Here is a 26798-nt window from a genome sequence, read left to right as displayed (position 1 = left end):
TAACACACTTTTTGAGTCAAAACTCATTCTTATGGCAAAAGCAAATGGAACTTGAAAACAAATCTTGTGTTACCAGAAGCTCTGACACTGTAATGGCATTTTCAGCATAGATGCATAGCTTGCTGGCACTCAGGGGTACTGTCTTTTAAAGTTTTGAGGCCAGGAACATGTAAACAGCACCTAAAAGCTGCAGGTTTGCCCATTGAACAGGAAAGAGACTCAAGTAATGGTCCAGTTAGTGGATGGACAAAGGAAATAGCTCAACCTCACACTTCCGCTCCCTGCAAACCTGTTGGAGGAAAGAAGTATGTTAAGCAATGATAAACTGTGACTACACTGGCTTCATGGATGGATTTGTTTCTATCCTCATGCATTAGTATCTAGGCAAAGGAGCTGATGAATATGACCAGATGTTCTCTCTGCCCAGAAAGCTACCATTCACCAGCTCTGCAAAGCGTTATAATGTCAAAACACATTCGTCACATATGCATATTGTCATTTACTGCGTTACGCCGTGTACTTCCCATAGGCCTATCAGCAGTGGGGTAAAGTCCTTAAATAAAAATTATTTATAGTACTACTTAAGTAGTTTTTTGGGGTGTCTACACTTTACTATTTATATTTTTGACAACTTTTACTTCACTACATTCCTAAAGACAATAATGTACTTTTTACTCCATACATTTTCCCTGACACCCAAAAGTATTCGTTCTATTTTGAATGCTTAGCAGGACAGAAAATTGTTAAATTCATACACTTATCAAGAAAACATCCATGGTCATCCTTACTGCCTCTGATCTGGCGGACTCACTAAACACAAATTCTTTGTTTGTAAATGATGCCTGAGTGTTGGAGTGTGCGCCAGGCTATCTGTAAATTTAAAGAACAAGAATATTGTGCCATTTGGTTTGCTTAATATAATGACTTTTTATTTTATTTTTACATTTAGACTTTTACTCAAGTAGGATTTTACTCTGTGACTTTCACTTTTACTTGAGTCATTTTCTATTAGGGTATCTTTACTTTGACAATTTGTCATACTTGAGTAAATTTTTCCACCATGTTTAAATAAAATGTACAAGCAACCAAAAAAATGTCAATTTATTGTTTTGACCGAAGGAGCGGTCAAATACAAAACATTTAAAAAAATAGGTTGCTTATATTTTGACATAACTCTTGCAGAGCTGGTGAATGGTAGCTTGAATGGTAGCTTTCTGGTCAGAGAAGAGATCTCATCATATTCATAATCTGTTTTCACTGTAGTCCTCCAATGTGTCTCTATTTTGTGATACTATTTAGAGATGATGGTGATGCCCGACTGGTCTTTTCCAGGGACAGAAAGTTATACAATGTTCGAAGCAAACCAGATGGCACCATTTTCTTGCTTTTTATTTATTTACGGATAGCCAGGGACACACTCCAACAAAAGGAGGCATGTGTTTAGTGAATGCGCCAGATCGTGGGTGTTTGTGTGCGGACGTGCGTGAGAGAGTTTGTGGTGATATTATTCCATATTAATGGCTTGGAGAGTTTTTTTAATGTGAATTGGTGACTGTTTGATGACATCAGGATGAGTCAATTCCTGTCTGTCTGACAGGACCCGTCCATTGACGTGGGCCTCATCCCTCTGGAGCAGGGAAAGCAGACGAGACACCTCAATCACTTCCCAGAGGATCTCCTATGTGCCCTCCTGCAGCCAGGAAAACAGAGTCTGCAGGTAGGCCTGCAGAGCCACTGGGGGCTATGAAGCCCCGCTGGCGGCTTCTGATGGCCTGTCAGCCTGGTAGCCCCGCTCACGGGGGTGAACATTGCCAGCATCACCCCCCAGGAACAGCCTATCACTGGCCAACAGAGAACAGCTGTCCTCGCCATCGAAGCTATCCATGCGCCCTCCGTTCAAGGTGGTCCCAGCGGCCCGACTCATGCCCCTGTCCAGGACTGGTAGCAGACGGGCTCTGGCCACGCTTCCTGGGTCCAGTAGAGACTAACAGCTCGCTGACGCACCACTCCTGAGGGAGCTCGTCCCCAACCTGAGTCGGGCTGACCCACTAGCGCATGGCCTCCAAGGTGCAGGCGTTCTGAGAACACCACACAAAACAGGCATCCAGTAGGGCGCTCCACCGCCCTCACCGTGACTCAAACCCAGGAAGTGCACTAGGTATGCGGATCCCCAGTGGGGATGCCACCATCATACCTGTCACAAAGGGAAGCCATAAGTTCAGCCAAGCCAACAAGGCCACGGAGCAGGGGTCCGACGTTTTAAGCCAACTGCATTATTACCTACCGGTTTAATGCACAAGAAGTCGTAGTGTATTGCTACCGAAACGACAAACCACGGGCAGAAGATACAGATCAACCGCGCAGCACTCAAGAGGGGCTGGGCATGTGGCCAGCTGCTCCAGGCTGCAAACAGCCAGTGAATATATATCCACGCAAGATATTACACTTACCAGTGACATACCAAGCGAACTTCAGAAAGTTTATACCTCAAACCATACGGCCATCCGCGGAGAAAATGAAAGAGAACGTGTGTCGCGGCCATTGGTCTATATATAGGGGCGGACCCCAGCCGTGACACAGGAGTAAATCTGTAAATCCTCACCTCAGATGTATCCCTCCACCGCAGAGTGATACCAATATATTGGAGTGATCCATATCGTGAAACTTAACTATCATTTTGATCTCATGGATAGTCAGTCCTTGTATCCATATGTGAGAGTCTTTGTGTATACTATGTATTTGAGAGTGGTTACATTTCTCCTGCCCCATTCCTCAGCTGTTTACCAAATAAAGTGGCATGGTGAGTGCTTTGTTAGTTTGAATCCCAGATTGCCCCCTTAAAGGGGCAGATCTGCAGGACTATTCAACATCCATAATCCAGATTTACTATCTCATAGTCAGATTTGTTTTTGGGTAGCGGGAATAGGCATCCATCGGAACGAGTTCTAGCTAGCTGTGAAATGTCCTCTTGCCCCCAACACTGTGGGAATTTCGGAAACGCTGGAGCTGTCACACCTGGCCAGGATACCAGTCAGCATCTCTGGGATTTTTTTGTGAATGGTAACAATGCAACTTCAGACATTTCACTTTAAACCAAGGAAATCATTTATTCAAATTGTTAATTTTTACAGTAACATTTGAATAGTATTTTGTATAATTTTCCTTCATTAGCTACTTAACCATGTTACAAACATACACTCACTGAAAATAGTTATTTTTCCCACCAAAAGGGTCCGTGTGCTGTTGCTTCTCTAAATTTATTTGGAAATGTAGGTGTCATACAAACAAGTCAGCTGTACATTATCTTTACTTGTGAAACCGACATTGCTTCAAAACTGGCAAACACATCTCTATCATTTCCACTCAATAAATGTAATGTATGTTTACAACAGTTATGTATTTCAGTTTGTAAATGGCATCCTCACTTGCACATCAGAAAGGAATTCCATAATATCACTTTGATAGTCAGGATGTTGAATGAATGTTAATCTGTAATCCATCTCGTGGCCTTTACTCTTGTCTCCATAGCAATGATAGATCATTTGGCAGGGGGAAAACAGTTCATATGTGTATGTGTTGTGGGCAGTTTAGTGAATGATGGTACGTTGGGGAGAAAGAAAGGAAAGAGAGGGTGCGGCCTTGCTCAGCTCCATACTCAGTCCATGGCCATTGTGACAGGCATAGCGGTTTCCAGATCACGGGACTCTGAGTTCTGCAGCTCCCGGCGGATCTCTGCAGAAATCTGGGGGTGTGTCTGCACCTTAAGTAGCTCCAGTAGAGCAGCCTTCTGTTCGGATGCCAAGTCGGCCTTGTAGCGCTGTGCCAGGGTAAGCAGACTCTGGTGCCACAGCACAGGAAGGACACGCTTCTCACTGCGGAAGGACAGGAAGTGGCCGACCAGGGCATCCAGGACACGGAAGGGCAGGGCATATTTTTTATCCAGTAAGAGTCGCAGGAAGATGCTGTTGGCTCCATTGTATTCCATCTCTGCCAGTTTCAGCATGGCAGCGCTGCAGAGAGAATCAGTCATTTGTTTACTACATTATTTTCTGGCAAGCCATGCTGTTCTACTACCTTATTAAATACTGTTGTACCATACATTCACATGAATTCCCACTTAAATGATCAGCAACAGTCAAGCTGCCACGGTTAAAAACCAAAGTCCCTAGCCAAGTGGCAAGCCGAGCAGTCACATTAGGGCATCATAGACCTTACAAAATTGCACACATAACGCAGGTAAAAGAGTGTCTCTTACCTGGAGTGCAGTACAGGGATTGAGCACTTAGTGAGTATGCTGCCAATGATGATAGCCTCCCTCAGAGTACATGTTCCAGATTCACAGAACGGGATGAGGATGCCTGAGTGAGAAAAATAGAAATGTGTGAACACACAAATAGAAATGTGTGAACACGCATTAATATGCTGGGTTAAGGGGTACAAAGTCATTATCTGGAAACAAATAGATAAAATACTGTACAACACATAGTACAAATGCACAAGAAATGTTAAAGCTGCAATATGTAACTTTTTGGGCAACCCAACCAAATTCACAAAGAACCTTCTAAATCTGGTTCAGTCTGATCTGGTTAGATAATACTGCCACCTAGTGACAATGACTGTCTTTTGGCTGATTGCCAAAGTGAACTCAGAACAAAACCCACTAAGTAGTATCCTTGGCAAAAATGTTGAATACCTGACAGATAATGTGTATTATCTTAATTACTTTCACCCCCCATTATTACATCCTGGCAACCATACATTGATTATCAACCAAGCTTTTAAATTATCTACCTGACTATTTCTCTCCCCTTTGATACATGCTCTTGATTTGTCTCACCTTTGAACCATGCCCCTGGCTTGAAAAGAGCCTTCTTCAGGGCCATGTACAGGTGGAAGTTTAGTTTTTTATATTCTGCAATGTCATCTCGTATCCTTGGCAGTAGCACCAAGTTGTAGAACCGTTGGGCCATTCGCTCCTTCAGATTAGATGAGAAGATTCTGTTCAGAAAGAAGAAAAATCAAGAGTCGGTCATGAATATCCACAAGGTGCTTTCTAATAATTAAATTAAGGTTTTTGATAGATGTTAACAAATCATCCTGTAAAATTTTTATCAGACCTTGTTGCCTGGTACATAGCAGCAGCAGTCCAGGTCTCAGGCTCTGTCAAGTACAGAACCTGCTCCCAGTTTGACAGTGCTGGAATGATCTTGAAAGCTTTGGGCAGCTTGCCGCTACGATATCTTGACAGAACCTGGACCAACCGAAAAAAACAAGTTAATAATAGTTGGTAATATTCCGCCTCTGACTGTTCTGACTGAAATCTGATTAAGTGGACAATAACATGTGGCCAAGCAAATGAATACAGGAGGACGCAGGTGCACGGCTTACCTTGTTGACACCTTTGTACACTTCAATGATCCTTGGGTCCAGTTGGGGCATGGGTCTTCCTGACACCTCAGACATCACTGTCCCCACCTCTGTCTGCTTCTCTGTGATCTTCTCCATGATGATGTCTGCTAGAGTTCGCCTGGGAAAAAAACAGAACAAGGACAACACTGAGGAAATCCATATTCAGCTACAAAGTTATGATTATTTTTTTGGAAGAGACAACATGAAATTCCCTTTTATGGCATGATAGTGCTGTTGTCATTCAATTGAATCTAAGTGTCTAACACACAAAATAAAAAAAGACAAAAAATGGCAAATCATTCATCATCAAGATTTTTCACTGCAATAAAGGTTTTTAGCTCAGTGGTTTGGCTCAGAGTTTTGGGGCCTCATGCTGTACCTCATGGGAGGATTCTTGTTCATGAACATCTGCATAGCTTTCTCATCCTCTGGGTCCACCACCACTTCTGTCCCACAGTTAGCCTCTTCCTCCTCACCGGCCCCAGCTTCACCCAGTGCCGGCCACTCCTCATCAGAGTCTGCATCCTGAGGATCTGGCCCTGCAAGGATATAAGACAACATCCATATCCCATGAAACTGTACCACCAGTATAACTGAGCATAGCACAACACTTCAAGAATAACAATGACTGGAAATGACCTCCATGCAAAAGTTCTCAGTAGTCAAGTGTAAAGTAATGTGTGGTTGTTGTGGATAGCTAGCTTGCAAGACAAAAAAACAAAAGCAGATAGGTATTTTCTGGCTTGCAAATCCACCTCAACGTTACCTAAAACAGTGGCTTGCTTTTTCTTGACCTCTGGTGCCAAACCATATTCTGTCTGTAGTTCTTCTTGTTGGATTCGTGCCTGCTCCAGGATCTTCCTTGATAGGCGTTCGTCCACGTACTCGTCTTCATCTTCTCCCCGTTGATCCCTGGTCTTCACTCGGCCATGTACTCGAACCATATCCCCTTGAAGAATCTGGTCAGCAAGCGCAACCATTCCGTCGCCACTTTTCTCCCCACCTCCACCTTTGGGTTTCTTCACTTTCGGCATCTGTGCTAGTTTATTATACAGACCTGTTCGAAATGTACTATGAATCTAGCTAGTTAGTTTAACAATTCATAAAGTAGCTCATTTGGAAATTCTCACCAAAGTTCCAGTGAACACACGTGCTTTTTTTATCCAACGGAAGTGACGTACTATCGGAGACGAAACATAATAAAAGAGACATTTAGAAAAGGAAACAGCGCATATGTCTTTGGTAGGTATTACTGGATATATTGGAATTGTTCCATCTTCAAAAAATGTATATGAACAAAATGAGTGTATTAAAATGTTCTTCGCACGAGAAAAACGCAGGCGCAGACAGATTACCTAATTTCCTCCTAATACCGGAAACAGACCATTTTTCAGCAGGAAGCGTGTTCATTTTCGTAGTAAGAAAATAACAAACGTCTTGAATCAATGGGGGTGACTTGGTGAGATTCTATTGTTTGCTTTTTTTTTTTTTTAAATCAAACTTGTATCTAACAAAATATAAATTGCTAGCTAGCTACGTTACTTATCACACTTGGTATTTTACATGGCCCTAGATCACATGTGGATCCACATGAAACAGTACACAACTCAATGATCTGTTACCTGGTTGATTTTTCTTCCAAGCTTCCTATCATCTTACATCACCATTCAGATCTGACATTGTTTCAATATGTGATTTTTGGAAATCAGTAAGTTAATGCTGAACAATATCTTAATGTTATTAACAGTTATACTCTGTGTGCTGTCACCCTTGCTTAGTGTGTGTCAGGTGCCTTTGGCAGAGGGAAAGAGTGTGCAGCAGACAATAGACATTCTGCACAAGAAGTTGGAGCAGTTGGGCGCTGTGAAGCAGGGAAACTTTACTGTGGACTGTGAGACGTACCATGCCACAGGAAATGCCAGTGGTAACTAAAGTTGTACTGCAAAGCTATGACAAACAAAATTGTCTTTCATATCTTGTCATGTAATCCATTGGACTGCATCCTTCAAATACCCACAAGGGAGCAACAACCGCCTTTCTGTTCTCTCTGTTTGTCACAGGCCAGCCCACCAAACTCCTGTATGTGATGCATAACTCAGAAACCCCCCTGAGCTGCTTAGCCCTGTTCGAAGGAGGTCCCTGCCTCACAGCAGATGGAAACTTTGACGTGCTCATGATTAAGCTGAAAAGCCACTTCCAGAACGCCAAGGGGCACAAGGTAGAGAGCCGTGGTTCCCGCTACCGCTATTGTGATTTCCTGATAAAGGTTGGAGCAATAACAATGAGCTCCAGCGCAAGGGGCATTTCAGTAGAGGTGAGTGGTCTGTACAGCCAAGTATCAAAATGGAGGGTAAAGTTGTTTTTGATCTGTGTTACACTTTTTCTAAACTGATGTCCACGATCAAATCTCTTTATTTGTTTAGGTGGAGTACTGTCCCTGTGTGGTCCCTGGGGACTGCTGGAACCTGATGAAAGAGTTCATGCAAAGCTTCCTGGGCCCCAGCATCCCGGAGCTGCCCTCTGTGTTCGCCACCAAGCCTGAAGGCCTCTATGTGCCCGCGGACTGTGTTGACACCATGACCCAGTACCTGGAGTTGTTCAGCAAAGTGCGCAAACAGCAGGTGCTCCCAGGGACCACACGTTGACATCTTCATGGCAGCAGGAATGTCCTGGATAATCTCAGCTGATAAAGAAGCACCACCAAGAGGACAGCAGTACTTCCTCCACACCCCAACACAAGCAACATGTAATCTTAAGCTACAATGTTGTGTAATTTAAATTGTACTGAGTGTCAGTACAGCAACTCAAACTGATCAAAGGATTTCACAACCACTGCAAGGAATATATCATGGCAAAAATTAGAACAAAACCTTACTGGTTGAAGTCTGAACTCTTGAAGGAATAATGATGTGTTCCAAATGTCTTCTGGATTATCCTTGTGAGTAATTGGTTTTAAGGACCTTCAGTTTAGATACCAATGTTGTATCTGGGCATTATGGTCATACTAATAGTTGGTTATTTTGATTTAAAAATTGCCTGACAACACTTTGTAACACTGTTTTTTAAAACTCAATAAACCTATGTTTACCTTACTTGATTAAGCTCCTCTTTTTCATAACATTATTTTCGGAAATATATTAGACTTATTAACCATATGCATATTTTGTATAATGTTGCTGGTATTTTTCACCAAGTACAGTCCTGTCATGAATGGTTTATAGGGGACTTTGTCAGCTGTTATGAATGGGAAAAGTATGCCAATAATGTATCAGTCTCCAGGTGAAAAGCCATGACTTGTAAAAATGACATTGGATTTACCAACTGAGCTCATGAGGACTACTATGGGTAATAACAAAAATGGTTTGGTATGGTAATAATAACCATCCGATCAGTTTGGATCTTTTCATGACCATAGTAATGAACGCTACATCCTGTCTGTACCAATGAGAGCTAAAGCTCGACGGAAGAGGGATCAGTTCAATCCAATCAGAATGACTTGATTCCAGGACCGAAATAGTTCGGTTGTCTCGAGCTCTAAAACAGCTTTCGCGTGCAGATGATGGCGGTAAATAGAAGCGAAATTCATTTTGTATTTTTTACAAATACAACAAACAGTTATTTTATGGATCAACTACTGACATTGTCGTGTACTGTTTTGTCAACCTCTGAAAGTTATGGGTTCATGTTACCGTTAGCTAGATAGCTACATTGCAGGTTTTCTGAGAATCTGTGACTTTATTTGTATGTTGACCTCCCGGTGTTTTGTTTGAAGATGTACTCAAAAGTTTATATACGACACATTTAGCTTTGTTTACATTGCGGCTCTGTGGATTCTAGCTAGCTAGTTAGATGACAAAACCGCAGTGATTTTTTTCCCTCCGTGTAGTCAACCATATTAACTAGAAGTTGTTCAGTGTTCACAAGAGTGGATTTCAGACTAGTCTTTGTTCTGATGGCTAGCAAGCCTAGCTAGCTTAGCAAATGCTAGCCATCAGGCTATTGTTTCTCTGCAATGTGTTAAACTAAATAAATACATTACACCGGTATAAGGGACGCCATTATGAGGACATTTTACATTTTCTTTATTTGATCACAATGCCGGCTATTGTACCATTAGCCAAATGATTGAAGAAATACAGTGAATGTGTTGTAAAACTTAATCGCCCTAGCTAGCTAACCTTCATAGCTAGCTGGGTAGTTAACGTTAGCTAACGTTACCAACAAGTCGCTAGATATCTGTCTATTGGCGAGCTAGGTAACGTTATAGCTAATTAAACATGACAATAAGTTGGAACTTGCTAGTTAAGTGAACAAGAACAAACTCTAACCCGCGTCGAGTGGTCAGCTGGAGGGAGTAGCTAACGTTACATTTTCATTGTGGCACGAGCCGAGACGCCACGTTATATGGCAAAACTGGTGCCATTTGCAAGCTAAGATGGAAAACTGCTAACCTAAGTTAGCTAGTTAGTAGTTTGAATCGAACGAAATGATTGGTCGCCAAACCAATGCATGTTGACCAGCGGAAAAAAAGTATGCAGTTTGATCCCTTTGTTGTTATGGATAAATCGATTGTTTCTTCATTTTAAGTCAGACTAATAGTGTTAAACTGCTCAACTCAATTGCCTAACATGATTATGATTTGTTTATAAACTGTGTTAAATTCTGCTAAGAAACTGTCGAGTAAATGTTCAGACATAGTGAACTAGCAACATGCTTTAAGTTTGTTAGAAACGTATTTGCTTTGCTCAAATTAATGTCTCAATCTGTCAACTGTTATGTAAAAAAAACTCGCTATACAAGCACAACCTCTTTTCCGATTTTATTTTCAGTTTATTCAGGATCCTGAACCAGACATGAGTGAAGCTGATTGATTGCACCTGTGAAGGTCCCTTTGCTTATGTTGAAAGAACACTGACTTAAATCAGCACACAGTGTTTTTTACAGTAAGTAAAACAAGCTTACATGGTGTGCAAGTTCATATTCTTGGTCCTCAATTTTTTCCACACGCTACACCAGTCAGTTTACTTTCAAATAGAGAACACATTTTGTATTTAGCATATTTGAAATGAAGCGGTTGATTTCTATCCCTGTGATTTACTGAAGTTGATCTCCTTTTCCCTCCTGCAGGATGAGCTGCTGCTTGGCACAGAGACGTGTGTCCTGACGCTGTGGGCAGGCACATGTGCATCTGGAGAGATGGACCGCTGTAAGCACGTGGGGCGTCTTCGCCTAGGCCACGAACACTCCATCCTCAACTCACAGAAATGGCGCTGCGTGGACTGCTGCACCACCGAGTCGGTGTGGGCCTGTCTCAAATGCTCTCACGTGGCCTGTGGCCGCTTCATGGAAGAGCACTCCCTCAAACACTTCCAGGAGTCAAACCACCCCCTGGCCATGGAAGTGCGGGAGCTGGACGTCTTCTGCTTCGCCTGTGGAGACTATGTGCTCAACGACAATGCTGAAGGAGACCTCAAGCTCCTGCGGGGGGCGCTCTCCACTGTGCGTAGCCCTGGCAGGCGCTCCCTGCGCTCCTCTGCAGGGGGTGACTGCAACCCCTGGGTGGGCGAGAGCGGGCCCCAGCCTGCCATGCAGACGGCCCTGTGGCACCGAAGGAAGGTGCTGCTGGGGAAGATGCTGCGCCGCTGGAGGAACCGGCAGCAGGAGGAACAGAGCCAGCGGGAAGAGAAACTCGAGCAGGAGAAGGAGGAGTTCCGGCGCCAGAAGAATGAGATGAAGAGGAGACTCATGGGAGAGCTGGCCAATGTGCCGCCCAGGAAGAGTGCCAGGTTGCTCACCCAGGCGCCCCGCTCAACCATCACACTTATCCCCCTGAAGTTCCGCGACCCCCCGGAGCGTCTGCCTCCGCCCAAAAAACCCTCCCTTCTATCCCTGAAGCCCCCCAGCAATGGCAGGACTCGTAAACTCAAAGTACGGAGGTACTACTCCTCCCATAAAGCGACCCGTCGTAGACTGGCCCCGGGGGTCACTGGGCTACGCAACCTTGGGAACACGTGCTACATGAACTCTATCTTACAGGTGCTGAGCCACCTGCAGAAATTCAGGGAGTGCTTCCTCACATTGGACATGTGTGAGACTGAGGAGCTGCTAGCCAAGACAAACCAGGGTGTGGCTGGGGCTGTGGTGGGGAGTGGTAGTGCAGCCACACCAGGCTGCCCTCTGGGACGTGGCATGGGGAAGGCAGCCAGTGGGGGTCTCCCTGCTGTCAGCAAGCAGAGCTCGCCCCCCGGCCTAAACGCAGCAGAGCTGGTCCAGCCCAAGGAGCCGCGATCCTCCACCCGCCAGCAGATGTCACTGTGCCACGAGCTGCACACACTGTTCAGGGTCATGTGGTCTGGCCGATGGTCGTTGGTGTCGCCCTTTGCCATGCTGCACTCTGTGTGGAACCTGATCCCAGCGTTCCGTGGCTACGACCAGCAGGATGCCCAGGAGTTCCTGTGTGAGCTGTTGGACAAGGTGCAGCAAGAGCTGGAGTCAGAGGGCAGCAAGCGCAGGATCGTCATCCCTATCACCCAGAGGAAGCTGTCCAAGCAGGTGCTCAAGGTCCTCAACACAATCTTTCACGGACAGCTACTCAGCCAGGTAAGGGACTCTACTCATTCCCATGTCAACAGTACTCAACACATTCATTTAGGTTTGACCTTCAACACCCTATCATGGCTGAGGGTAGTCACTTGTTTATTAATCACAGTTGCAAACCAGGACTTAGATGGCGGCTCTGTCTGTTTTTTCAAACAATAAACCCTTGGTGAAATGTTTGCTTGGTTATCCCTCCAGGTGATTTGTCTGTCCTGTAAGCACAAGTCAAACACGGTGGAGCCATTCTGGGACCTGTCCCTGGAGTTCCCGGAGCGCTACCACAGCACGGAGAAGGGCTCGGCTGCGTCTCTGGCCTACCAGCGCAGCTGCTCCCTCACTGAGATGCTGGCCAAGTTCACTGAGACAGAGGCTCTGGAGGGCAGCATCTATGCTTGCAACCACTGCAACAGTTAGTACTGGGACAGAGACTAATGTCTGTTAATGCAATAGACAAATCCTCCTGAACTGTGTTTTGCTGTTCTTTTTATTCAGCTATTCGACCAGAATCATGGTTAGGGAAGTAGGCCTATAGAGAGCAATAGTAATGGCATATTTTTGTAGGCACTAATGCCGCCATGGTTTGTTAGACAAAGCCTATGGGGAAATTAATGGAGTTTTTGTAGGTTTTGGATACATGCTGAAAATAAGGTCTGTGATAAGCACAAGCTTAGGAGATCTTATACATTTTGTTCTGTGAGATCTTAATCAACTGAAGTCACTTTTTGAATTTTTAAGCATTTCATTTTAAAAAAGCACAAAGGTGTCATAATTCATAAAGATCATGTTCACTGACTGATATTATCTCATAGAACAAAACCTATAAGATCTTCTAAGTATGTGTTTCCCCATAGGAATGGCTGAATGAACCCGAGGTAACTAAATTCCGTTTTCTAGGACTACAAGCTGGGGAGCACTATTGTGTGTGTGTCTCTTTTCGGGCTAGATTTTATTTGACTAATTTGCCAATTGATTGATATTGAAAGTGAAACTGAGTTTTGCTTTTTGGGTAATCACAATGTAGTTCTGCTTTTATAGTGGTCACGTCCTGTACCTCCATGTCACACAAATGTTACACGTCTGTGACCTGTATTTTTATAATTGTCAGGGAAAAGACGGAAGACGTCCCACAAGCCCCTGGTTCTGTCAGAGGCGTGTAAGCAGCTGCTGATCTACCGCCTACCTCAGGTTCTACGGCTGCACCTCAAACGCTTCAGGTTAGCCCCTGAACTTTAGTACATACTGGTCATTCAGAGCATTTATTACAGTTGCAGGAAGCATGTATTCAAACACCCAGTTTGTCTATTGCATTTGAAGACATAGTCTGCTTACACAGTCAAGATTTACACCCACCAATTGTCTGTCCTTCTTGGTTTCCAAATGTGTGTTATGGTTTAGTTGATAGGATTGTATATTTCTGCAAGGGGATGTCTTGTAGCAAGGACAAGCATAAGATAACCAATCCCTGTTCTGTGACAGATGGTCAGGCCGGAACCACAGGGAGAAGATTGGCGTCCATGTGGCCTTTGACCAGGTTTTGAACATAGAGCCCTACTGCTGCACAGACTCGGGCCAGTCGGTTCACAGAGAGGGCTACACCTACGACCTGTCTGCTGTAGTCATGCACCATGGGAAAGGCTTTGGCTCAGGGCACTACACTGCATACTGCTACAACACTGAGGGAGGTAAGTGGGACCAAGATACCAGAAACTTGCATCCAAGCTAACAACTCTGTCTTAGAATAGCCTGTAGTTTAGGCAGGATTTTCACTTGGTCTTTTCAGATTTAAAAACATGATGAATTGGTCAAATGTTTAGTTGTGTAGTGCAGTTGACTCTCATAAACGTTTTGCTCCGAGTATTTTTTATTTGATTTTTTTTTAACCTTTAACTAGGCAAGTCAGTTAAGAACAAATAGTTATTTTCAATGACGGCCTAGGAACAGTGGATTAACTGCATTGTTCAGGGGCAGAACGACAGATTTTTACCTTGTCAGCTCGGGGATTTGATCTTGCAACCTTTCGGTTACAAGTCCAACACTCTAACCACTAGGCTACCTGTTGCCCTGTATAACCTGATACTGTGAGATTACATGAGTTGCTGTTGGGACTGTAGGTGGCACAGTTTGCCAAGCCGTAACCAGCCCTCTCCCTGTGTGTGTTTCCAGGTTTCTGGGTCCACTGTAATGACTCTGAGATGAACGTGTGCAGTGTGGAGGAGGTGTGCAACACTCAGGCCTACATTTTGTTCTATACCCAGAGGTCTGCCTAGGGCCCTCTCCCTCCTACACCCTAGACCAAGGTGTACTACCTGGTCTGGGGGACTGAGACCTATATCTGTGTCTGTTGCCTAGAGGTCTGCCTGGGCATGTTATACTCCCTCTACCAGGCTAAATCCTGGTTTACACCTAGATTTCCCTTGGCTTGAAACAACTCAGCCCACATTTCTTGAGTCTGGTATGCTAACAGCCATGTGAGAGCTACTGAACGTTGTACCACAAGGGAAGGCAATGTTGATCACGGTTAGTTATATTTTTCACCAGGTGTCAAAGTGCTTTACATTGTACAGGAGTTAAACATTGGTGGAGGATGACGCAAGTTATCTCCCTCCTGGGGTGATGAACACCAGCCATTTGGAACGGAATAGGAATTATTCTGTGGCTAAACTAATTGAGTTTCCCTTTGTGGCTCAGGATCAAGGATTATTAATTGCATCAGGTGATTCAGAGCCTGGGTGGATTAAGCCTGCAGATACTATCAGACACTCCATAACCAATGTTGCCTAGCCTACCTCTGTTCTGTATTCTCAACCACAATGAGATGTCAGCCAAGGGCATTTTAGTCTCCAACCCAGTGTCATCTGTATCTCACTATGACCTCTCTCGTTCTGACACGTTCTGCTGTGGATATCTCAGGCTTTAAGGCCTTGGTCTGGGCCAACAGAATGAACGGTATAGATGGTGTGTAGATATTCCTGTATGTACTCCGTTTCCCTACCTTGAACAGAGGTATGGAGTTGTGTGGTAGAAAGCTACTCTGGAGATGGATGGGAATTGTATTGGGCCAACTGGCGTCATGCTGCACCTTTATGGAGGAGGGGCTTAGTTCGTTGATCCCATGATCAATGGGCTCCTTCTGATCTTTTATTGACTTCTATGTCATGTGGCAGCTCTCTTCTCCTCCTACCTTAATTGTAGAGGTTAGTTTAGGCTCTGGTTGGAGTCCGGTGCACTGTAACTCTGTTCATGGGTAGAAATGGATGGAAGAATGAACAAAGGACTGAGATATTGGAGAGTGTGTTGTTGGGATAATTGTTTGGGTTAAGAGGGGTATCCATTTCACTGGAGTGGAGCACCTGCAAGCAATATATGTGACATCATGACATGAAATCAAGATAAATCAGGAATTCTTCAGCTTTGTAATACGTAGTTTTTTTCTACTCTGCTGTTTCTATTTGGGGTCTTAGTTTGCCAGGTTCTCAAGAGTTATTGTACTGCTGGTCTTGATATGAATCAAATACACGGAACAAAAATATAAACGCAACATGCAACAATTTCAAACATTTTACTGAGTTAGAGTATATATAAGGAAATCAGTCAATTTAAATGAATTCATTAGCCCCTAATCTATGGATTTCACATGACTGAGAATACAGATATGCATAGGTTGGTCACAGATACCTTAAAAAAGAAAAGTAGGGGTGTGGATCAGAAAACCAGTCAGTATCTGGTGTGAACACTATTTGCCTCATCTCAACACATCTCCTTCGCATAGAATTTATCAGGCTGTTGATTGTGGCCTGTGGAATGTTGTCCCACTCCTCTTCAATGGCTGTGTGAAGTTCCTGGATGTTGTTGGGAACTTGAACACGCTGTCGTACACTTCAATCCAGAGCATCCCAAACATGCTCAATGGGTGACATGTCTGGTGCGTAAGCAGGCCATGAAAGAACTGTGGCATTTTCAGCTTCCAGGAATTCTGTGCAGATCCTTGTAACATGGGGCCGTGCATTATCATACTGAAACATTAGGTGAAGGCGGCGGCTGAATGGCACGACAACGAGCCGCAGGATCTCGGCACGGTATCTCTGCATTTAAATTGCCATCAATAAAATGCAATTGTGTTCCTTGTCCTAGCTTATGCCTGCCCATACCATAACCCCACCGCCACTCTGTTCACAACGTTGAAATCAGCAAACCGCTCACCCACACAATGCCATACACACTGTCTGCCATCTGCCCGGTACAGTTGAAACCGGGATTCATCCGTGAAGAGTACACTTCTCTAGCATGCCAGTGGCCATGGAAGATTATTATTTGCCCACTGGTCGAGTAACGACCCTGAACTGCAGTCAGGTCAAGACCATGGTGTGCATGCAGATGAGCTTCCCCGAGACGGTTTCTGACAGTTTGTGCAGAAATTCTTTGGTTGTGCAAACCCACAGTTTCATCTACTTTCTTATAGTCAACATGCCAATTGCAATTACGTTGAGGCAGCATGCCAATTGCATGCTGCCTCAACGTAAGACATCTGTAGCTTTGTGTTGTGACAAAACTGCACATTTTAGTGGCCTTTTATTGTCCCTAGCACAAGGTTCACCTGTGTAATGATCATGCTGTTTAATCAGTTTATTGATATGCCACCCCTGTCAGGTGAATGGATTATCTTGGCAAAGGAGAAATGCTCACTAACAGGGATGTAAACCAATTTGTGCACAGAATTTGAGAGAAATATGCTTTTGTGTGTATGGAACAGTTCTGGGATCTTTTATTTCCGCTCATGAAACATGGGACCAACACTTTACATGTTGCATTTATATTTTTGTTCAGTGTACAAAATTCATTTATGTGAACTGTAAAAGTTGGAATAATCTAATGACGATGAATGTCTTACTTTTTAAGGTCAGGTATGGCCTTTCCATGGGCCTGTCATGATCTCTTCTGTATTGTAAAAGCACCTGTCATCAATGTAATTGTCATATGGGGTTTGCCTGACAATGATTAAAAAACAAGAAAATACTTACATTTGTGTGTCACTTGCATATTTTGTTAATGTACTACCAGCTGTACCCTCTTACATTGATGGCTGTCTTAAACTGTCAGTGTTTCTCACTATATTAGCTTACTGTGTTTTTCTAGAGTACATTTTTCAGGTTCAGTGAAGTTCTTGATTTTGTCGCGGTAACTACTAGCACATCCAATAAGAATTCCCTTGAACATGTAAGACCTCCCTTGATCAATTTACAAAAATAATATCCATATCCACAATCCCATAGGTGAGTTTCATCTGCACAAAGGCACCTCCTGGTGGAAAATATGGATATTATTTTTGTAAATTGATCATGGGAAGTCTAACTGCACCTGGCAACCATGACAAATCGTTTTTTTTTGGGCTCAGTCTTATCCTTTAAGTGTTCCATAGTTAGTTTATTTTGTACTGTTGCTAAGAACAGTGAACTCTTACATTTTGGCAACAGAACAAACATATGTGTTTATCCCAAACCATTTGAAATCCAATTGGTTACCTTTCACCTGGTCACATATGTGGATTAAAGGATTAGAGAATTATTTTTAGAGGCTGTTCACTGCATTACTTTGAGGCTGTTCACTGCATGTCTAAGCACATACAGTATTTTAGAAGTGAAACCAATTGTAAACTCAACCCACACTGAATTGTTTTATTTATTTTGTACCTTTTATTTAACTAGGCAAGTCAGTTAAGAACAAATTCTTCTTTTCAATGACGGAGGATTGAAAATAAGAATTTGGAACAGTGGGTTAACTGCCTTGTTCAGGGGCAGAACGACAGATTTGTACATTGTCAGCTCAAGGATTCAATCTAGCAACCTTTCGGTTACTAGTCCAATGCTCTAACCACTAGGCTACGCTGCCTGCCCATGATGGACACTCGATTAGTAAAAAGATGCACTTATTATAGGTTACTGCTTAAACAAACTGTCTCCTACAGGGAGTTGATATAGAAACCTTAAGCTTGAACCAGCCTGGAGTTCAATTTTGCAGGGGGGTACGTTGAGGGATTGTCTTTGAAATTAGTACCTTTTTCATGATACAGATTACAGGTTATCACTGATTACTTAGTATTATTATTCTCTCTAGTCGATACTGTTAGATATACACAGTTCCATGAAAACCATCCGACTTTCCAATATCATGCAACATTAGCATCGTTTCAGAATTGATTTATTAAGAATGAAACAGAGTTGTGATGGAGTTAGCAAACTGGATAGAAATATGGAAGCAATGGTCAAACATGCTGTGAATCTGACGTTACATAGATTCTTAGCTGCTCTACAACAGTGGTTATGAAATGGCATTGATGCTCAGAATAGCTAATAGATCGTTCAGTAGTTGTGAGGATCCATCTCACCAGAATACGTCCTGGCCCTCCAAAGTTCTTCTTTACATCACATAAGAGACGAAAACGATTGATGCACCCAAAAAGTGTAGTTTAAACACCAGAAGTGATTTAGTTGACTGTTTTAGAATTAATATGGAGAAGAACATTTAGGTACAAACTATCTATAGACAACAGAATAATGAGAAAAGAGCAACGTGTATTTCTGTTGGTGTTGGAATGTTACTCATGCCAAGTGCATCACACAGGTATAAATGCACAAGTGAGGACATGCATGAGTAGTACATACCCTAACATTCAGCAAAAAAGCAATCCTTTTGCTTAGCCATGTCCTCCAAATATACAATTGGCTCAATACAAAGGAACTGTAACAGCAAACATGGTTTAGCAAAGCATAATTTGTTATTCTATCTATTATCACTTCTAAGTGTAGGCCTATACTACAATTTTTTGAGATGTGTCAAAGAATTTCAACATGAATTCTCAAATTGTAATGAAATCATAGTGACTACGATGGTGAGTTGACGCCACTAGATTAGTCAAGAGAAAGAGCAAATGCTTGAGTTGCCAAGCGACCAGGCAGATAGTTTCTCGGGTTCCTTGTAATCACCATTAAATCACCTCCTTAAAAGTCTCTATCTCAACCAAAAATGGCCACCATCTGCCATCCAAAGGGAGTCTTCTTCAGTTGCTTTGTAAAGAAAAAGTGTTGTGCCTTACAACACTCATAAGTACAACTCTCCAAGCATAAACCCTATGAAAAAAGTGCAACGGTTCCCTTTCAGAAATATGACTGAGTTCCAGACTTTTAGTTTGTCTGGGGCAGCTTAGTGTATCAATCTGGTCCCTCTGTCCACATCCTGGTCACTCAGACACAAGGGAGTGGGTGATTGGCTGTGGGGAGCTCAGCTGGGCAGTAGCCACAGCTCCAGGAAGTCCCAGTGCTTCCAGAGGATGAACAGGAAAAGGGCCAGCATGACCGTGGCGGCCACCCGTGCTCGGGTCTTCATGAGTGGGGTGATGAAATTGGCCAGGGTGGAGACAAAGACCAGCACTACAGCCATGAGTGCCAGGATGATGTTGATAAGTTTGCCCAGTAAGGCGCGGGCGTTGGCGTTCTCCACACCCTCCAACTGCACCACCTGCTGCTGCTGCTGCTGGAGCTCTAACTTAGTGATGCGAGTCAGGCACGACTCCACTGCTTCCTGCATGTATACACACCACACAAACACAAAGTTACAACAGAATTAGGGGTTCATTTCTGGAGTCATACAGAAAAAGTATTGTGCTATCTTACTACATATTATACTGTAAATCCAAGTATCTACCTGAATGTCTCTGGCTCTCTCATAGGACTGGTAGGCCACTTTCTCCTCTATGCTGGCCAGCTCCTGTTTCAGATTAGTCATCTCGTTCTGGTGCAGCTCTGTCAAGTCATTCAGCTGCTCTTCCAGTCGCTCGTACCTAAAAAGAAAGATAGATAAAAATCTATGTATAATTTAAACCAGCAAAGTGAAGACCAATTCAACGAGTTAGAGAAAGATTTGTACATATTTATGGTGTTTTCAAGGTGTACCTCAATCCACTTAATTTGAGAATCGATTTGATGTGTTATAACAACTACTTCTGATTTTGACAATTTGAAATGTACCAAACCTGTTGTACCAGTTTTACTGACCTATTTAATTATCCTCATGAATATCATTCAGCATAAATCATGTAGAGTGAAAACACTGAACATGATTTACACTGCTGGTCTGAAACAAGCTAAAAGCAAATCAGCTTGTTCAGCAGTTAGTGTGAGAACAATGTATACCAACAACTCTCATTTCATGCTCTGTGTCTTGGCCTAGGTGTTGGTTTTTACCTGTATCTCTCTTCCTGTAGGCACTGGGTCATGTAGGAGTAGTCACTCTGCAGCTGACTCTTCATGTCCTCGATGGCATCCTCCATGTGGGCCTGGCTGGCCTTGATCTCCTGCAGGCCTTCCAGCAGAGTGTCCCAGGAGCTGTGGATGTGGTGGTGGTGGTGCCCTTCCAGTCTGGGGCTCCCCAGGCCAGCCTGCCCATGCTCCGACATCCCACCTCCTCCCCCAGCCCAACCTGAGTGACTGCCTGGCGCTGAGCCAGAGGAGGCACTGGAGCACTCGTCGTCGCTACCGTACTTGGGGCTGGAGACCAGGGTGGCACTGCCACTCAGGGCTCTTTGAGCAGGCACGTCCTCCGAGTGCCCTCCCACCCCGTCCTCTATGAGGTGGGAGATGTTGTCTGCACTGCCAAATTTGTTGCGGATCAAGCTGGCGAACTCTCGTGGCTTAGACACCACAGCTCCTTTGACCCCTTCCACCCCTCCTTTGACCCCATCTACCATACCCCCGCCAAAGCCATGGAACCCTGCTCGTACATTGGCCCCCATGTCCTTCAGCCCCTGTTGCATGTCCCGCAGCACATCCTTAGGCTGACGAGCTGGACCATTCTATAAGGAGGGTAGAGGGAGGACGGGGGATGGAAGATGAGAGGGAGAAATGAAAAGAAATGGGGCAGGGGGAAGAGGAGGGAAATAGATTGACAGGATGTGAAGGAGCAGTAGATATATGGATGGAGAAGTGGTGAGGGATGGAAATAAAAGTGGAATGGTGGAGGTGAGATAACAGAGGATGGCGATCAGAGAACATAAACACATCAATAAGAGGTAACAGTCTGAACCGAATACTCAGATAATCTAGTTAGGAATAGGGTTGGGCAAGTATATGATAATACTGTATACCAAGGTATTTTGAAGTACTGGTGATATGATTTACAATACCATGGAAATGGTCAATATTTGCACTTTTTAAATAAATACCTGCAATCAATGTGTGTAGTGGTTGAAAGATAAAGCTAATCATTCTTATTTGTTCTTCTATTATACAAGTTTTTCTTTTGATAGTGAATAAGTGACATCTCATGTCTTGTTTTTTCAAACCCAGGTATTGATATAGGTATTTTTGACTACCCGCTGTTACGGCACTACTTCCACAAAAATGATATGGGAATCAACATGGTAATGTAGGTACCGTCCAACCCTACTCAGAAAGTGACAACATATCATCTCGTCAGAAAGCAGCAGTCAGGGTAAAACACACAATCACCTGCTCTATCTCCTTCAGCTTTTTGTGGTAGTGATCTAGCTTCTTGTGCAGGTGGGCGATGGTCTGTGCAGACCTCTGGTTCTTCTTCTCAAACACCTGTTTGATGCGCGAGGCCTGCAGCTTGTCTGCGTTGTGGGCCAGCTTCAGGTACTCAGCTACGTTGTCATCTCGCGCCTCCTGTTCTATGCGAATCTGCTCAGTGATTTTCAGGATCTTCTGCTGCAGGTGCTCCAGAGCGAGCCGCGTTCGTTGCGGATCGACGACCCCTGAACCTTCAGCCCCCACCCCGGCCCCATCCAAGCTGATGTTACTGTCAGAGCCACCATGGCTGGCTGAGGGAGGCAGGCACAACGTTGTCCCTTCGCTTTTATCCAGCTAAGCAGGGAAGGGGGGGGGGGGGTAACAGAGTACACAGACAGAAAGAAAGTGGTTGCCATGATTGATGTGAAGTAACCACTCTCAAATTCATAAACAGTGCTATGGATGCAAGGACTGACCATCTAGCCATGAGGCTATACAGTGTTTGTTTACATTTACATTGTTTTCAAACATTTGGAGTAAAACAAGTTAATGTATATTTTGGGTTCTGATAGGGAACGACAGTTGAACCAAACTCATGAGGCATTTATATATTTTATCTTCAAGAAATCAATGGGTATATATCATTAATTTATAATACCAAAATGGATGTAGTAACTAAGGACACTAGCTTTAATAAACAGATCTCATTCCCATCACGGTTTACTCAATAAAAGTGTTTTCACAGTGCATACTGTACATGTAAACGCAAAATATATACACTACATGACCAAAAGTATGTGGACACCTGCTCGTCGAACATCTCATTCCAAAATCCTGGCCATTAATATGGAGTTAGTCCCCCCTTTGCTGCTATAACAGCCTCCACTCTTCTGGGAATGCTTTCCACTTGATGTTGGAACATTGCTGCAGGGACTTGCTTCCATTCAGGCACACAAGAGCATTAGTGAGGTCAGGCACTGATATTTGGCAATTAGGCCTGGCTCAAAGTCGGTGTAACAAATCATCTCAAAGGTGTTCGATGGGGTTGTCAAGTCAAGTTCTTCCACACCGATCTCGACAAACCATTTCTGTATGGACCTCGCTTTGTGCACGGGGGCATTGTCATGCTGAAACAGGAAAGGGCCTTCCCCAAACTGTTGCCACAAAGTTGGAAGCACAAAATCGTCTAGAATGTTATTGTATGCTGTAGCGTTAAGATTTCCCTTCATTGGAACTAAGTGGCCTAGCCCAAAACATGAAAAACAGCCCCAGACCATTATTCCTCCTCCAGCAAACTTTAGTTGGCACTATGCATTGGGGGTGAACTGCCAGACGGTGAGGCGTGATTCATCACTCCAGTGAACGAGTTTCCACTGGTCCAGAGTCCAATGGCGACGAGCTTTACACCACTCCAGCCGAGGCTTGGCATTGCGCGTGGTGAACTTAAGCTTGTGCTCGGCCATGGAAACCCATTTCATGAAGCTCTCGACGAACAGTTATTGTGCTGACATTGCTTCCAGAGGCAGTTTGGAACTCGGTAGTGAGTGTTAAAGGCGATTTTTACGCATTATGCACTTCAGCGGTCCCGTTCTGTGTGCTTGTGTGGCCTACCACTTCGCAGCTGAACCGTTGTTGCTCTTAGACAATAACAGCACTTACAGTTGACCCGGGCAGCTGTAGCAGGGCAGAAATTTGTCAAACTGGCTTGTTGGAAAGGTGGCATCCTATGACAGTGCCACATTGAAAGTCACTGAGCTCTTCAGTAAGGCCATTCTACTGTCAATGTTTGTCTATGGAGATTGCATGGCTGTGTGCTCGATTGTATACACCTGTCAGCAATGGGTGTGGCTGAAATAGCCGAATCCACTAATTTTAAGGGGCATCCACATACTTTTGTATATATCGTGTATATTTTTAACACATGAATATCTTAACACATTGCCCTGATGATGGTGATGATGAGGGTTAGGCCTAAGCCAATGATGCATACCATGATTATTAGCTATTTTAGTTAATAAAACACAACAGTCGCCTGCTTTGTATAAAAATCTGCACTACCAATTCTATCCTTTTGAAGCTTGTGTGATGTATGATTTAGTGGTGTGATGCTGCATGACATAAGCCTGGGAGGGTACTCCATCACTTCAACCCTGCAACGTGGCAGGCAGCTCAACAAACAATGGAGGTCTAATCTCCCTCAGTGATGAACCTCGTAACAAGATCTAACTGAAAGACATAACCATCTGTGGACTGTTTACATAGGATGAAAAAACATCTAGTTGTTTCTGATGGGGGATTTGTTGTGTTTAATTATTACCCCCTGTTGACTGGGCAGACATCACAACATTACTGTCACCAACCCCAGCAGAGCAGACAGGAACCAGGGAAGACAACTGACAGCACACATCTCTCAGTGAGTGCTACCCTAATTCACCTAGTCAGGCCACTGAGGCTTTAATAGCATTTTACTAGCATGTGAAAGAGGTCTCAGATAAGCCCAACGGCCCTGAACTATTTTCCAACAGATCCACTGACAAGCAAGGCGACACATTAAGAAAGTAGGTTACAATCAGGTAGCTGCATTGAAACATAAGCATATGATTTTAAAGGACAAATGACTGCAGGCACTACAATACCAGGCTATTCATCTATTATTTTTATTCCAATGAGAGCTAATGAAAAGCTTATGTAGTTACAGACTTGATGAAGAGAGGAATAAATACACAATGTTCCTTCCTCTCTGGATGGATAATAAGACAAAAATAACACACACACACACAGAGCAATGACCGATGTTCCTGGAAACCAGAGCAGAAGCAGGGGGATGACAGACGGCGGTGGCATAAAAAAAGGGGTCTTCACATGTGAGGAGGAGACATGCACCGTGTCAATGAGAATTGACGTCAACATAAAAGGATGATGAGACAAAACCTGTGCAGTGACAGATTAATTTGAGAACATTACCATACTGTTTAATCCAAGATTGGCAGTGCCACTGCAGGTCTATGTTGGAGGCCCATCCCCCCACCATCCCCGTGGTCACACGAGACCCCCTCTCCTCAATGTCACTCCCCTCCCCAATGTCTGCCTATCGCCTTACCAGAGCTTCATGCTCCATTGTTGATAGCAAAGATGTCTGCAGCCTCCCTGTCTTCCATCTCTCTTTCTCTCGTTCTCTCTGCTCTTGCTCTCTTTTGTATATTGTACGCTCGCTCTGTCTGCCTCTGCGTCTCTCTCTTTCTTTCCCTCCCTCTCTTTCCCCTTCTCAAACGTTAGCTGCCCTGCTCTATCGCAGCTGTGTGAGCTGAGTCACAGATGATGGGGGGACAGTTTAGCGCACGCGTGCATGTGACTGTGTGGGCTGAGACCAGGGAAGCATAGAGGGGGAGGGGGGATGGGACAACAGAAGGGCTTGTGTCAGGACCTATCGCAGCCCCTTCATCCCTTAAACCCTGAATATACACCGCCCCACGCATGTTTATGGAGGGCTGCTGCAGTGGTTTGTAAAGAATGTGGAGCTACGGCCAGGCTTAAAAATGAGTGCCCTATCTTCAGTGTCCCACGATACAGCATTATACAGGCCGATATACAATGAAAACCATTGGGGAAAGGGGTTGGGGAAAGGGGGATGTAAACTAGTTATTGTCATCTTGACAACAAGTTGGTCACCAAGGCACAAGTAACTTTAGTACCTGGCTTGAGGATTTCACCACTTTGATGACAATGCTTTAAATACAATATTTTTCTCTCTTTTTTAGATTGACAATGGATAACTTTGACTTTGTCAAATTATTGAATTACTCTAACATTTTGATACATCATGTTTGATACATTATTTATTACTGATAGCCCATGTCTCACACAGTCATACTTACATTCTCCGTTATGTTTATAACATAATTCGTCTTTATTGAGGGTTCTTTATGAATAAGCACCATAAAGGTTTTTATCTTTTGGATTAACATTTATTTTCAACAATATACAATAACCTACACACATACTGGAGGATCATATCACAGATATCAGCAATCATGAAAATCCACACAGAACAAAAGTTCACATCACCATTCCTTGTTCCTTAACAGATTCTACCCACAATCCATAAGACTGAACAATTAATCAAATGGCCACCCAGACTATTTACATTGACCTCCCCTCTCCATTTGTTTTTACACTGCTGCTACTCACTGTTTATTCTGTATGTATAGTCACTTTACCCCTACCTACATGTACAAATTACCTCTAACCTGTACCCCTGCACACTGACCCAGTACCGGTACCCACTGTATATAGCCTCGTTATTGTTATGTTTTTGTGTTACTTTTTATCGTTTTTTACTTTAGCTTATTTGGTAACTATTCTTGAACTGCACTGTTGGTTAAGGGCTTGTAAGTAAGTATTTCACAGTGAGTATTTCCCACAACACCTGTTGTATTCGGCGCATGTGACAAATACGGTTTGATTTGATTTACATCCCCCTTTTCCACAACCCTTCAATTCAGGAAGTCTGAGGAGAGCTCCTGACAACCCTCTAAATCCCTACAGACTCCACAACCCCTTACCACAGAGAAATAAATACATATATAAGAAATATGGGCATCAAATATGATTCCATCCATCACAAAGAGACTATTATTAGTTATCTGTTTTAAGAACTATAGAACTATTTGCAAACTGTCAAGAGTTTATGTCTTAGTTACACATACACATAATAATGATCGTACAGGGAGGAAGTAGGAGTTAACAATGCAATTTCATCATGGTATATTACTATAGAAGAAAATGTCCTCCACAAGTAGGTGAATAAATGTTTTGTTAAGATCCATCCCACACTTCAATTGTGGCGGCCTGAGCTTTGTTAATCACAGTCACTGACTGCTCTATACGAGCAATATTTTATGAAATATAATGGATTGTGGATGTGATAACCACCATAAAGCTGTTGAACAAAGAAGGAAATCAAATTGTGGGTTATCGATATCGCCCAATCTAGATACACTTAGGTTCCGTAGATTTTTCACATCACCATTGCAGGTAGCCTAGTGGTTAGAGCGTTGGGTCAGTAACCGAAAGGTTGTTGGATCACCCGGGCTGACAAGGTAAAAATCTGTCCTTCTGCCCCTGAGCAAGGCAGGTAACTGTTCCCTGGGTGCCAAAGATGTGGATGTCAATTAAGGCAGCCCCCACACCTCTCTGATTCAGGGTGGTTGGGTTAAATGCAGACGACACATTTCAGTTGAAGGCATTCAGTTGTACAACTGACTAGGTTAC

At 43.7% G+C, this 26798-nt stretch overlaps 4 protein-coding genes across 7 annotated transcripts; 2 read left to right on the top strand and 2 right to left on the bottom strand.

Moving 5' to 3' along the window:
• Positions 1–3081: 3081 nt before the first annotated feature.
• On the bottom strand, positions 3082–6612 carry bysl (bystin-like). Its single transcript, XM_055915909.1, has 7 exons — positions 6176–6612; positions 5789–5948; positions 5389–5527; positions 5118–5251; positions 4838–4998; positions 4256–4358; positions 3082–4010 (listed from the first exon to the last, which is right to left on the bottom strand). The coding sequence occupies exons 1-7, from the start codon at positions 6441–6443 to the stop codon at positions 3656–3658; spliced, it is 1320 nt and encodes a 439-aa protein (XP_055771884.1). The 5' UTR covers positions 6444–6612; the 3' UTR covers positions 3082–3655.
• Positions 6613–6762: 150 nt separating this feature from the next.
• med20 (mediator complex subunit 20) lies at positions 6763–8501 on the top strand. Its single transcript, XM_055915913.1, has 4 exons — positions 6763–6868; positions 7188–7333; positions 7470–7723; positions 7833–8501. The coding sequence occupies exons 1-4, from the start codon at positions 6855–6857 to the stop codon at positions 8052–8054; spliced, it is 636 nt and encodes a 211-aa protein (XP_055771888.1). The 5' UTR covers positions 6763–6854; the 3' UTR covers positions 8055–8501.
• A 364-nt stretch (positions 8502–8865) lies between these two features.
• Positions 8866–17023, top strand: usp49 (ubiquitin specific peptidase 49). 3 transcript variants are annotated; one of them, XM_055915857.1, is made up of 7 exons: positions 8866–8974; positions 10239–10352; positions 10537–12009; positions 12205–12415; positions 13112–13220; positions 13483–13688; positions 14170–17023. In XM_055915857.1, exons 3-7 carry the CDS (start codon positions 10606–10608, stop codon positions 14271–14273), a joined length of 2034 nt encoding a protein of 677 aa, XP_055771832.1. In that variant the 5' UTR covers positions 8866–8974; positions 10239–10352; positions 10537–10605; the 3' UTR covers positions 14274–17023. The 3 variants fall into 3 exon arrangements, with proteins under 3 accessions (XP_055771832.1, XP_055771837.1, XP_055771823.1); XM_055915862.1 differs by having other exon boundaries at positions 8884–9939; XM_055915848.1 differs by having other exon boundaries at positions 8884–10352.
• A 1161-nt stretch (positions 17024–18184) lies between these two features.
• LOC129848795 (transmembrane and coiled-coil domains protein 2-like) lies at positions 18185–24857 on the bottom strand. Of its 2 annotated transcripts, none has more exons than XM_055915899.1 (5): positions 24492–24857; positions 21507–21881; positions 20244–20851; positions 19705–19840; positions 18185–19581 (listed from the first exon to the last, which is right to left on the bottom strand). In XM_055915899.1, exons 1-5 carry the CDS (start codon positions 24492–24494, stop codon positions 19282–19284), a joined length of 1422 nt encoding a protein of 473 aa, XP_055771874.1. In that variant the 5' UTR covers positions 24495–24857; the 3' UTR covers positions 18185–19281. The 2 variants fall into 2 exon arrangements, with proteins under 2 accessions (XP_055771874.1, XP_055771868.1); XM_055915893.1 differs by having other exon boundaries at positions 24628–24857.
• Between the last annotated feature and the right edge of the window lie 1941 nt (positions 24858–26798).

Source organism: Salvelinus fontinalis, chromosome 3, assembly GCF_029448725.1.
Source record: "Salvelinus fontinalis isolate EN_2023a chromosome 3, ASM2944872v1, whole genome shotgun sequence".
Classification (NCBI taxonomy): Eukaryota; Metazoa; Chordata; class Actinopteri; order Salmoniformes; family Salmonidae; genus Salvelinus; species Salvelinus fontinalis.
The sequence above is the reverse complement of the archived record's forward strand: the minus strand, read 5'-3'. Positions and strand labels throughout refer to the sequence as shown.